At 35.4% G+C, this 13,871-nt stretch overlaps 1 protein-coding gene across 1 annotated transcript; it reads left to right on the forward strand.

The window, feature by feature from the left end:
* LOC123557724 (uncharacterized) lies at positions 1–3,286 on the forward strand. The gene is made up of 4 exons (XM_045349367.2): positions 1–196; positions 1,008–1,056; positions 1,470–1,553; positions 1,992–3,286. Exons 2-4 carry the CDS (start codon positions 1,035–1,037, stop codon positions 2,759–2,761), a joined length of 876 nt encoding a protein of 291 aa, XP_045205302.2. The 5' UTR covers positions 1–196; positions 1,008–1,034; the 3' UTR covers positions 2,762–3,286.
* The last annotated feature ends 10,585 nt before the right edge of the window (positions 3,287–13,871 follow it).

Below are 13,871 nucleotides of genomic sequence, written 5' to 3' on the forward strand. Positions count from 1 at the left end.
TTTTTAAATCCGCTTTTGCTGAAAGTGGTTTTACATTTGCATAATGATGACATTTTAGCTCAGTTCCAGGATAAACTAAATCTATTGTTTGATTGTCGCGTGTTTGTACTTATCTATTTCCGCGATAGACAGTATTTAAAGGGCTCTGGTTAATTGTTGGTGTGCAGTCAAGAGCCGGCGAATACAAAGGATAAAGGTAAGGAGTTGTTCTTTTTAATTCTAAATGTCTGTGAAATAAATTTGCTACTAACATGTTTCGGTCGCACCACTTATAGTTAACGATGTTGAAATGTGTATAACTATGTATTTATATGGGGACATTCAATGGTTTTATGTTGCAATTATTACATTTTCTTTATCAGCATTATGGACACACTGGCGTTTCTTCACAAGTATATGGAAATTAGAATTTTTCAGCAATGCAATGTGAATTTTTAGGCCTTCTTTTAGACACGATAAAGATTTGATTTAGCCACACACAAACATAAGATGTCCATTGGCCGCTCATGATAATGGTCGTTTGAAATTAAATCGACAACAACTTCACTGAAACATGAAGATTATACAGTAGTTTATAAAATTTGCATGGATATTTTATTTGAACTGAAAGGAAACATTTGAATGGAATGTTGTTCGAAGCAATTGTGTCCCTAAAATATCAATCAGATGACATAAGGTCGTGACGATAATCCAACTATTTACAACATGTAGCAACAGGACATCTCTTTGATTATTTTCACTAAATTAACTACTAAATGCTAGTGATCACTTGTTTATGTCTTCGATTTTCGAAATACCGAATGGACTCGGTGTTGTCAATATATATTGTCATTTGGGATCATTGATCTTATTCAAAAATTGTTCGTAAGAGAATTCTGCTTACGCCGGTGCTACAGAACGTGAAGTGAGTTGCAAATTTCAGAACTTCTCATTAATTCTCATATATTTGATTTTCTCTTCACATTGTCAGACACTATTATATTTTTGTCATGATTTTATACTTGTAGGAGCCTACACTGGACAATACTTGCAGAATGGAGAAATATCATTTTCTGTGTAAGCTTTCCTTAATTTTCCCGGAAAATTGGCCTCCGGAGCACACCGGCATGCTTCCGTGTCAACAGACACAGTCATGTCAATTCGCGTTTTAAAAATGATCATCTGGATTATACAAATACCTTTTATGAGTTCAAAAGTATATATTGGTTAACAGATATCATTCAATGCTGTTCGTAACAAAGGTTCCTTTGTCATATAATATTTTACAACAACACATGAGATACCAGCATTATAATAATAGTTATTATGCCTAAGGATAGCGCATATGAGAAAGACATGCCGTAAGTGATTATCAAATAAATATTAATTCAATATAGAAATAAGTAAGGCTCTAGGCTAGAATTTATTATGTTACAGAGTTATGGTGACATCTGTGCCCATATTGAATGCTTTCAAATTTACTTTTTCAGCGTTATGCTATCTTCTTTGTACGTGGGACATAACACTTCCGACGCAAGCATATTTACTCTCAAATATTTGTGGAAACAACCAAAGTAAGTAAACAATATCATTATAATTTAAATTTTTACACCGAATAAATTTCTTATTCAACATTGTGGATTGTAGCGCTATGGTTGTGCCTGATTGTAGTGTAAAAATATGGAAGCTATTAAAGACGCTAAAAGTTTAAATGAAGTATATGTCTTTCAAATGTTGGTAGCTGCGTCTTGATCTGAAAATGTTATCTTCATAAAATAATAATAATAACAATAAAAAAACACAACATCTTATCTTTTGAGTCACTGCCTATTATCTATTCTTGGTAAGTATCCATTTGTTCAAAAGTCAATAATTTTATAATAATAAGGTATATGTGTAAAATTCAATTGTTGCGTTCAGTGTCATTATGTAACACGAACTTTTCCAGCGGCGGTTGAAATATAATCTGACTATAAATATGGTCATAAATTGCAGCGTTTACTCTGTTTCAGACGCCGACACACTGATACATGGAGATAGCCAAAATGCTGTTAACAACTTTGTCCATGATATCAGAGAGAAAAAAAAGTTTGATCTTTACGGGGACAATATAAACCATATCGGTGGTTGCAGAAGACCTGCCGGACAGAACAGGCACAGACAAGGACGGGTATATGACGACGTGATATGGATTTTAGACTGCTGGGATCCACTTGAATGCACCATGATTGATACAGAAGAACATCAAAGGGATATTTTAAAACTTATCCCCTTTTCATCCTCGCCATCTGGCCATGTCCACGTAAAAACTGTGCTATTGCCAATCGATGAACATAATACTGTATCTTATACATTTCTGCCTGATGCGACCCACAAAAGCATTTTCTTTGTCACTTCTTTGTTGACAGGCTGCAGTGTCTTTGTCGCCAAACCTGAAAATTCGAACTGTAACCTTATCGTTATGCATACTAACTACTTCTGTGGCAGCTCTCCTCACACCGACTACAACAACAAGCAGGCTATGGCGGTGCTAGAATTGGTTCGCGAAACAAACAAGCATTGTCAGTACAGTGTGCAGTCTATACGACGTTGGGCAGCCGATATCAATCGCGACACAATTGTTGCACAACATTATCCTTATGCAAACAACATCTTCTTCTACAGTATGAGTTACGTCAATTTCATCTACGGATTTAAAGTAGGCGGAGCCAGCGCTAGATGGCGCTTCTGTATCAAAGGGTTACACAACGGTGAACCATCAGAAAACTGTTTTGACATCTAAGTTGAACATATAAATGCGTTTCTTCTTGAACATTTTAACTATAAATCACAAAAGTCTTAGATGTGATTTATTTTGTGTATGAAACACACAAGCATGTTTTGTCTAACATATGGAACAGAAAAGCGCATTTTTTCTAAAGTAATACATGCGTGCCTTATTTTTAAAGTGAAACTAAAAGAATCATGTTTTGTACACGAAACTCACAATTGTTTCTTTAAAATTACAATTGCACACTATCTAAAGTCTGATTCTTACAAACATTTCAAAATATACAGTTGTCTCTTATTTTGCTACTTTCCTATATTTTATTATATAAATAAATGACATATTGTTCATACATATTGTTCATAGATCTGGGCCCATATTATAAAGCTCCAAAGGGAAAATTTTCTCTAAGGGACTTACTAAGGGAAAAGTTCCAAAGCATTTTGTGGACAATAGTCGGGATATTTGGAATGTCTAACAATATTGTCACATACAGAATGGCATAGTTATGAAGATTATCAATAAATTTTATAAAGGCTGCACTTTTCTTTTGTGCTATGTTGTTCGGGAAATTTTACAAAGTTAAGGATTTTCCTAAGTTTTCACCTTAGGAGCTGTATGAATACGGACCCAGATTTTATCTTACCAAATCTACATTACTATCGAATTCGATAGGTTTAAAGTGCACGCTGCATACCCCAAGCACCATATTTTATGGCGAATACAAGCATCATAGCAGTATGTACCAACCTTAGTATTTCAGCTCAAATATAATGCAAAGTCCAGTCATTCTCCAATGAAGAGTGTTTTGTTTTAGGTCACATAGTTTACACAGTCTATGCACATATCACTATGTACTCAGCTCTCCTTGAAGCTATACTTCGGAAGCAACGAAATAATGTGAAAGGCATCCGTTTCCCGAACGACCTCCCATTGTACGATGGTTAATGCGTAACAAATCAAAGAGTATAGCATTTTATGACTAAAAATTCTAACTGCCTGTTGTAGAATATAAACTCGAGTGAGTCGCTCGAGTGATAGTCCAATGCTCTAACCACTTAGCCAAAGAGTGGACTCCCTGTCGCAGTTGTCAGAGATTGATTTTAAACGTACTGGCTGTGCGTTAGCGACCTTAACACTTCCCCGCTTCAAAGAAGTCATCATTTATGATGACGTGCAAGCCATTTTGGCATAGAAAGTTTGCTATTTTCGCTTTCGGCGCGAGATAAAGTCCGTTTCCCGGACGAGCCACCAAATAACAACTTTTTGGCGTAACAAGTTAAAGAGCATAGCATTTTATGACAAAAAATCCGAACTGCCTGTGGCGGGATTCGAACCCGGGTAGCTCGGTAGCTAGTCTAATTAGCCAAAGATATGAATCCCTGGCGCAGTTGTCAGTGATTGGCTTTAAACGTACAGACTATGCTTAAGCGACCGTAATACTTCTGTCAATCAAAATTTATTGTTCCAGGTTATCGTCCACCGCGACAAGAAAGTCGTTATAAGAACTAAACTGCGAGTATGACTTTTCAAAGATTTTACTAACGTTAAGACTACTATATATTTAGATTTCATGGCTCCTTATATAAATCATCAGTTTATAGTTCGTACTATTGACTAGTCTATTGTAGGGCTTAAATCAAAACTTGAAGAAAATTAATACGAACATTTATTTCTAATGTCATGTACTGAAACACGTATTGAATGGCTTGCCAGTCAATAGTCAAAACTACTGACTCTCGGACCACGGGCAGTAGATTTGTAAACAATTAGTTATTTTTAATAATAACAAGTAATTCTGATTTAGTTGTGTAGTTTTTAAAAGCTGACAAATTTGGCATTAATTTATAAAGTGTTTCCTTCCCAAGTCTGCTGTTGAAGTACCAAAGTGACTCTAACAAAAACAATTAAGGGGCTTCTTTCGTTCAATAGACTAGCTGTAATGTATAGATGAAGTTTGTTCAAATGCTCACTGGGTAGTATGGAGACCCTGAAAACACAAAGAAACAGAACCCTTGTGAAAGTGAAGGTAATTTTACCTTGCACAGAAACATTGCATACAATATACATGCAGATTTTCTGTTCAATATTATATTGTAGCTACTGCCATCAATAGAAATAGTGACAGGTATGTTTTCCTTTGATGCCCGCAGTTTAAGCATAGACGCATATTGTTTAATTCTGGGTTGACCTAATTCATACAAACTAGGTTTTACAAACGAGCATATTCTGGTATTACACTCCTGGTATTTTCCTTGTCGTATTCTCTGTGATGTTTTTGATCTCATCAGTAGTCTGCATTACTTTACACCAGAGTCTGGATTAATTTCAATTGCATCGTCATCTGTTTTATAGGGTTCATGTTCTTCATTCACCTTGGGAGGTGTAGTACAACAAATTGTTAAACTGTGCTTTCCCGGCAAGTCTGATTCAAGCGAAGAGCAGTATAGAGTTTATGTCTATCATTTATGATAATTACGGGATGATATTAATTTCAGGTTTACTTCGTTTTTTGAACTCGAAAATACAGCTCGGTAATTTTATGTTGGTACCTTTTAACTTTTCATCCTTATCAATGGCATAGGCTTGTTGTGAAGTGGTAATATTAGATATTTTTGTATGTATGCATGATAGATTCTAATAATGTAGCATTATATCTATATCCTTCTTCGACCTCCGATGCAGAGTGGTTAAGGTCGCTGACTTTGATGGGTACGAGCCTCACTTGGGGCGTTGAAATCTTCGTAACTTTTATGAGGAAGCTATCCACCTGATTTATGGAAGGTTGGTGTTTCTATCAAGGTTCCCGCTCATGATAAAATAATTGTACAAAGTGGTAACTGAGCTCTTCCTCTACCAGGAAAAGCAAAAAAGCCACATGTAATTGTGTCGGTATGATGTTAAACCCAACAAAAAACAAATTTTCCGATTGACTGAGGTCCATGAAAAAATGCCGAAGAACCTCGTTTGATGTCAGAACATCTATATCGCCATTGAAAAGTCCCGTACTTTCTAAAGAAAATACTCCCTCAAAATATTTCTTCTTTTATTTGTGGTTAAGGTTTTGTTAACCTTTGAATTGGAATTTTTAGTTATATTTTATTTTCTATTGTTTTATGTCACCATTTAATTACAGCAACGAAGATAAAACCCTTCATGCATGGCCATACTTGATCAGGCAGCCGTGTTTGGGAAATATACGTTTTCACGTGTCGTCAGTTGACTAGTAGAATTATATCAAATCAGTAGGAGATATGATGTATCCGTAATGTGATTATACCGTAATCAAGCACAAAACCTCAACAAAATTTCATGGTAAGTTAAACAGACACACTCCAACAGGAATAGCTAAGGTCCAAACACATAGTCTCCTCAAAACGCCCCTTACAGCAGTGCTTGTATGGATTTGATGTAGGCATGATTATCTACAGTTCTTTTACAAATTTACTTTCTCCATTCTACATTTTTTCCAGAAGGAAGTCGAGAATCAAAATGGTGAAAACTCGGAACTACATTGGTGAAAATCGAAATCACAAAACCACGATGTTTAAAGCAGCATCATTTCTTAGTTTCGTTTTTCATACTTCGTGCCTTTCGACTTTCGCTTTCCACATCGAGTTCGATATTCAATAATCGACTTTTGTCGTTGTGGTTTGGACTCTCATCATTGTAGTTTCGTGATTTCGACTTTCGAGCTCTGGGTATCAGAATAAATAAATATACCGATGGTCCAAAAGGAACACCGTAGATTTGTGATCAAGACAAAGTCATGCATTTTCTTTTTGAAATCTTTACAAGACCGCCAACATTAGATCTAAAGTGAAATTTAGTATATAGAATTTACAAGACAAAACTTTCTAAAGTCGAAAGCACGATGATGAAAGTCGAAACTACGATGGTACGATGGTGAAAGTCGAAACTACGATGATGAAAGTGGAAAGTCGAAAGTTCGATGGTAAAATTCGAAACCATGATGGTGAAAACACGAAACCACGATGGTGAAAATGCGAAATATATTGCGTTTTCATCATCGTGGTTTCGTGATTTCGACTTTCTCCATCGTAGCTTCGTTTTTTCGCCATCGTGATTCCAACTTTCATAATCGTAAATTCGTGATTTCGATTTTCGAGGTATGGTGTTCTGGAATAAAAATCTCGATACAAACGAAATATCATAAAACATAAGGTGTTTATTTACCTACCGACTTATCTATTGTTTTCTATCATGCCGTTTCATAGCGTACAGAAGCCTGGTCAAACAATTATAATGCAACGACCCAACACGTAACTCTGATCACAACTGAACGATTTTTATAAGAAAAGCAAATAAAAAAAAAGAGCTTGGAAAGGTTTCAATAGTTGTGTCTTTTGCACAGTCCCTACAACAGCTGTCTAACCCTGTTATTCTTTGACCCTGTGTTGAATGTCGGCAATAAATCATTTATCTTGCCGCAACATTAATTTGTTATAAATAATATTTACTCAACTCACTTTGAACTAACTTAATGTTTGTTGGTAACATATCAACAATTTTCCCCACTTTTGCACCAAAGGAAACACCTTTTTCACTTAAACCACGGATAGATACTCAGGTTTTCTGGGCTAACAAAACAAGTGCATAAAAATATTTCCTGATGTCATGTATTAAAACACTAAATTGCTTGCCTGTCAATAGAAACTAGTGTTCCTGGGCCCTTCGGATTTCGGTTGATATTTTTTACTATTGACCGGCAAGCCATTCAGTATGTATAACTATAAATTTTCGCTCTAAAATACAATATTTTACATCCCCCTATATTCAGCTCGCACTCTACGTATGGCGGTTGTTTTCTGCCATTTCGTGTGTTCGTGTTCGAAGACACGGTGACACCACATGACTAAAGGCTACTGACTTGTTTTTTCGTATTATTGCATGCCGAAACGCAGACACGAGAACACGATACATTTAACATGAATAATTCTAACGGCAAAATGGTAGATATAAAACATTTGCCGTGTATAAGTACGTTCGTCTCGAGCACATGCAGACACGACACATAAGCAATATGTTTCCAATCGTATCATAGTATCCTCTTTTTTCACATACACATACACATACACAGAGAATTATGGGGCGGCGGTTACCGCCAAAATTAGTAAATATATAATCCATTCATAAACAAGTCAGTCAGTGCAGTGCATTTCAATGCCATCTAGTCTAAAACTCCATCCCGTCCAATACATTTGCATTCAACGCATTGTATTTTGAAACCATTTAATACAAAACTTCATTCCATCTATTTAAACATGGAAAGATGCATTGGAAAACCTGTTGCAACGCAACGTAATATGAAACCATTAAACCATGCAGCTCAAAGTGAAGCCGTTTAACACAACGTGAGTACGTGCAGTGTAAGATGAAATGATTCATTACAACTTGACGCTGTTTAATGCATATTGACACCGCTTTGTGTAATTGAGAGCGGTATATTAAAACTTGATGCCCTGCAGTCCAATGTGAAGACGTTTAACACAACATGAGTTCGTGCAGTGTAAAGTAAAACGATTCATTAAAGTTTGGCGCCGTCTAATGCATACTGAAACCATGTTGAGTATGATGTGATGTGTGATTTGGAGTGGCGTATCAAAATTTGATGCCATGCAGCCAAATGTGAAACCGTTTAACGAAACACGAGTTTGACCTGTTATAAATATAGATTCTGGATCAGTTTTACATAAAGAACAACTTGAAATTTGTCCTAAAACAAACTTTGTAGTACTATTCTTACATTTAATTTTAAACAGTTACTGCGATTTATCTGAATATTAAAAGGGACCTTACTTTCGTGAAACATCTTTCTTCTTAGGTTAAGCTTTATCAGAAGAATGTTTTGTTTTTTTTGTTGTTGTTGTTGTTGTTGTTTTGGTTGGACAGGATCTTTTTCCGTTTTTAATTAATATTTCATTTAAGTTGGAAAGTAAGTTTCCTGGATTCCATACGACCTGTTAGGGGATCCGAGCGAACGTAGCAAATACTTGTGGATATAAAGTTAATACAAGTATGAAATCAAGGAAACTGACTGTCCAACTTAAATGAAGGACTGTTTAAAAACGGCTTAAGATTTTCCGCCGCCACTCCCCTCCCACTCTCCACCTCTAACCTGCTCGCTTAGCTCAATTAGGGTGAGCGCAGATGTACGGATCTTGGGGTCGCGAGTACGATGCCCGGGCTTGGCTTTGTTCTCCGTGGCGATTTGATAAAAGACATTGTGTCTCACATCATTCGTCCTCAGATTCATCAAAGACCTATAATATACATAACAGGTCTTTAGATTCATGTAGGGAAGTTGGTAGTTACCTGTTGAGAACAGGTGTGTACTGGTACAGAATCCTAGAACAGCGGTTAGGTTAACTGCCTGTCGTTACATAACTGAAATACTGCTGTAAAACGGCGTTAAACCAAAAACAATCAAACAACTCCCCCCCCCCCCCCCCCCCACACACACACCATCCCGACCCCGAAAAAAACAATAAACAAACAAAAATTGTGAAATACATGTAAGTTTGATACACTGTCTAAAAGCATAAACATGTAAACATAAAAATCATAAGATTAAAAGTAAGTCAATTTTGTCATTATTTTTTCTTTTACTGAATCTGTTTCACGAAGCATACTTCTTACAAAGCTTTAACTGAGAAGAAAAATGTTTCACGAAATAAGGTCCCTTTAAATATTCAGATAACTCGCAGGAAATGTTTAAAATTAAATGTTATATTTTTACCATAAGGTCGGTCTTAGGATAAATTTCAACATACTTTTATGTAAGAACAAGAAAGAATATCCAACAGGGAAAACCACGTTCCAAAAACACAGCCTCCCCAAAGGCACACACGAACAACACTCACACACCACACATACAAACAAAAGAAACATACAAGGACAAAACAAACAAATACAGGAACACAATGGGGCACCGCCTTGGAACGGTCAGTGGCAAAACCACCACTGGGGAGTTTAAAGCGGTATATAGTGCACCTAACCTCACTGTTAGCCCCATGTTATACCTAGCTGCCAGGTGAAACCCTAACATACGTCAAGGCAACAGAAGGAGCGTAATGTAAAACTGATCCAGAATCAATATTTATGAAAGGTCAAACCTATTAACTGATAATCTTATGAACCTTTAACAATGCACGTACTGGTGTTTCGTTAAACGGTTTCACATTTGGCTGCATGGCATCAGATTTTGATGCGCCTCTCCAAATCACACGGCATGGTTTCAGTATGCATTAGACGGCACCAAACTTCAATGAATCGTTTCACTTTACACTGCACGAACTCATGTTGCGTTAAGCGTCTTCACATTGGACTGCATGACATCAAGTATTTATACACCGCTCTTAATTACACAAAGCGGTGTCAATATGCATAAGACAGCGTCAAGTTGTAATGAATCATTTCATCTTACACTGCACGTACTCACGTTGTGTTAATTAAGGTTATAACACACTAATTAGTTGTTGTTCTTTATTCTATATAAAACTGATCTGATTCCAATGACCGCAGCACACATCAGGACCCATTTTAAATGTCTGTAACCTACATTTTCTTGAAGAATATTGTCAGTACTAACTAAAAATCAAAAGAAAAGTGGGGGTCATGTTTGATGCAAGAAAAATAATTTCAGTCAAACACACAAACTGCAAAATCAGCTAAAAAATGAGACCCCAAATTATACTGGTGGTGTATGATCTAAGTTTCCATGAAAAATTTTGTAATGTTGTTATTTCATTATGAAAATGCTACCTACATGTCAAGCATAGATCTATCATGTGATTTTAGCAAAAGAAAATGCAAAGAAAATAAGGAAAATAGCTCTACAGAGCAAAAAATCTGAGGACTATTTGTATCCGCCATTTTTTTCGCGCCATTTTTCTTTTTAGTGTCTGTATGCCTTAAACGGCTTCACATTGAGCTGCATGGTTTCATGTTTTATTGGATGATTTCATATTACGGTGCATCGCAACAAGTTTTTCAGTGCATCGTTCCATGTTTAAATGGATGGAATGAAGTTTTGTATTAAATCGTTTTAAAATACAATGCATTGAGTGTAAATATATTGGACGGGGTCGAGTTTTGAACTAGACGACATTGAAATGTATTGTACTGACTGACTTGTTTATGAATGGATTGTATATTTACTAATTTTGGCGGTAACCACCGCCAATAGAGAATCCTCTCTTTGCACATACACATACACAGAGAGACTATGAAGAAATTTTGGAATATCAAAAATATCCAATGCCCATCTTTCATCAAAATGTTTTATTTTTAGATATTCACTTCAAATTCAATGTATTTAACGTTACAAAATATAGAAACTAATTGCGTTTATAGCGCTTCATTCATTATTAAATGTCATACAGTAACAGCCTTTTCTTAAAAACTCTTCCAGTTTTGTGGTAATACATATTTAAACAACCCATAGCTATGCATGTAAGTATGTATTATTTTAAACCCAATGCATAATACTTTTTCATACACCTGTAACTTTTATGTTTTATCAAATTACATAAACATGCAGTAGACAAATTGTAAACATTCTCTTTAATACAGAAAATATTTACATCCTTTCTGAGAAATACATATATCGATTATAATAGGCTTTTGCAACGAAATGCGTATAATTGTTACGTGTTTGTATGAAAGTTGCTTTTTAATCAATTTACCGGTGCATCGTATGATGATGTTTCTGCGCATGTGCACAGGAAGGTAAACACCCGAACATACGAAAGAACGTCGTGTCTTCGGGTGTTAGAAGACTCGAAAAAAGACAAATGTCTCGTGTGATCCTTATAAGGCAAAGTCCGTTCAAGCCGAGATCATAGAATAGTTATTATCACCCTGTTTAGTCTATACTCATTAATTTTGTCTTGATTGTAATGAAAGCTTTTAATCACTTTCCGAGTCCGCTTACTCTAGAAAACAGTTCTACTGTACATGTATATGAGGAAATGTGACCGTGAGCTCCAACCAATACCTCGAGATTGAGCGATTGTCATTTTTGTTGTAAATTATAAATACTCCCTTGTGCATGTGTGTTTCTTAAACTAAATTCTTGTGTATCATCCAAAGGTCAAGTCATTTCCGGTTCCGATCAATTAATAAACATTTTTATCAAGTGCAAATCCGGGATATCAGACGGTGTTGACGGCTGATAGTGCATTTTTTAAAAATGATAGCAGGTTTCATTTACACAAGTCATGTACAAATAATAGTTGTTTTACGATGAAATATTTCAGAATTTATCTTTCTTAAGGGTTTGTTGAACTGAACAGACGTCATTGCAGATATTAGAACAACGCCCTTTATATGTTAAAAACGTATGTTGCAGAGAAACCTGTAAAAGACATACCTGTCACTTTACCTCTGTCTTGTAGTTATTTACCTGGTTTTTAAAAAAAAATAACATATATTGTATATAATTTCCATTTGATTACATGAAACAATTATATAGTCATCAACACAAGACAGCACTGTGGACATGGGATCTGAGTGCAAGAATAGTTCTATACTAGTATTTATCATATAATCGTCGTGATAAATGAAAATTAAACGCTATCAATTAGCGTGATTTAAATCATTAGTAAACATTCATAAAAATAAATAAAGATGTTTTAGATAGATGACATTATGCTTAAATCTATTTTAATACAATGTAGATTTTATTGTAAAAGTGGTAGCGAACAACGTTCCATTAGAACGTGAAATATTCCAGGTAAATGTAGACTGGTGAAGAAAACAATAAAACGACAATCAACCAACTATAAATTTGGATCGGTTTTTCTTTCATATCTACCAAATAATTTGAGACAAATTTCCTAGAGGTAAACGGAGCTCAGAAACAGTATACATGTATATATGGACGTTAGTTTTATTTTATCACAGTGTATGTGTCCACGCAGAGGGATAGATAAAACATACCGAGACGGAGGTAATGTCTCTTTTTGTTGAATTGAATATTGTTTAAGCATTTTTATCCATATTAAAATAATTCACAGTTTACATCTCTTTCTGCACCTTGACAAACAACATGAATCTATTTGCTTTTAATCGGATGATTGGAATATCTTTGAAATTAGTTGTCAAAACATGTGTATCAGTCTTAATAGTTTACAAGAATTAAAATCACATTAATTAATATGTGTCAGTAGAAAGCCTGGCCTTTGCAACCCCAGCACATTTGCATAATGAGCATATGATTAATTCTATTTACAATGACATCAGATATTTATTTATAAAATGGCATCACTGTGTAGCGATTTTAGCTGTAATAAAAATGAATGACATCTCGCACTTGATGATCAAACACGGGGACATGTGGGCTATAACAATTGATGTCCATTAACGGTCGCAGTTTCCTTTATAATGAAAGCACCCGACTGACTTTTCATCAAATCATGTTGAAATTGTTATGGTCCGAAAACTTATTACTTTCAAAGAAATTACACAGACTAATCGTTTTATTATTTTTGGTAGAAAAATCATTTTACGATAAAAAGAAAAATATTAACAGATAGAATATCTGACAGAGACATTATTTACAAGATTTCCAGAGAGAAAAAATCTCGCATAAGTACCTCCACCCAGAACTACATCAAAGTTAGCTGGTTGGCACAGGTATGAAACATTTATTTATATAGCGAAAAAAGTTTTAAGCGATAATTGTTCTATGTTCTAATATTGTAAAGTTAGTACCTAACATTTTAAATAATTAAAATCGTATTAGTGTTGATATATCATTTTAGACCAAATATAGCGATGAAATCTTACTTTCGTCTTTTTGTAATCATGTTGCTTAAACTTTACTGAAAACTTCTTAATATTGAGTTTCCTTTGTAAATAGCCATTGGTAAGTATATTACCCGTCCGCTTCGTTCAAAAGGGAGAGCGCCGATCTAAGGATATCGGAGTTGTGTGTTTGATCCTTAGGCGGGCCGTATGTTCTCCATGACGATCAGATAAAAGACAAGGAGGAGGGAGGAGAAGAATGGTGCAGAGGAAAAGGAGGATGGATGACAAGGGTGGAGGAGGAGTTGTTGGTGTATGCAGTATCTCGTAACGCCTTCAGTCAAATAAACATTTG

Source organism: Mercenaria mercenaria, chromosome 5 (assembly GCF_021730395.1).
Source record: "Mercenaria mercenaria strain notata chromosome 5, MADL_Memer_1, whole genome shotgun sequence".
Lineage (NCBI taxonomy): Eukaryota > Metazoa > Mollusca > Bivalvia > Venerida > Veneridae > Mercenaria > Mercenaria mercenaria.

Coding starts and splice junctions, on each gene's coding strand:
- LOC123557724 (XM_045349367.2), top strand. CDS start 1,035: ATGGAGAAATATCATTTTCTGT. Junction 1,057..1,469: donor GGAGAAATATCATTTTCTGT/GTAAGCTTTCCT, acceptor TTACTTTTTCAG/CGTTATGCTATCTTCTTTGT. Junction 1,554..1,991: donor TATTTGTGGAAACAACCAAA/GTAAGTAAACAA, acceptor ACTCTGTTTCAG/ACGCCGACACACTGATACAT.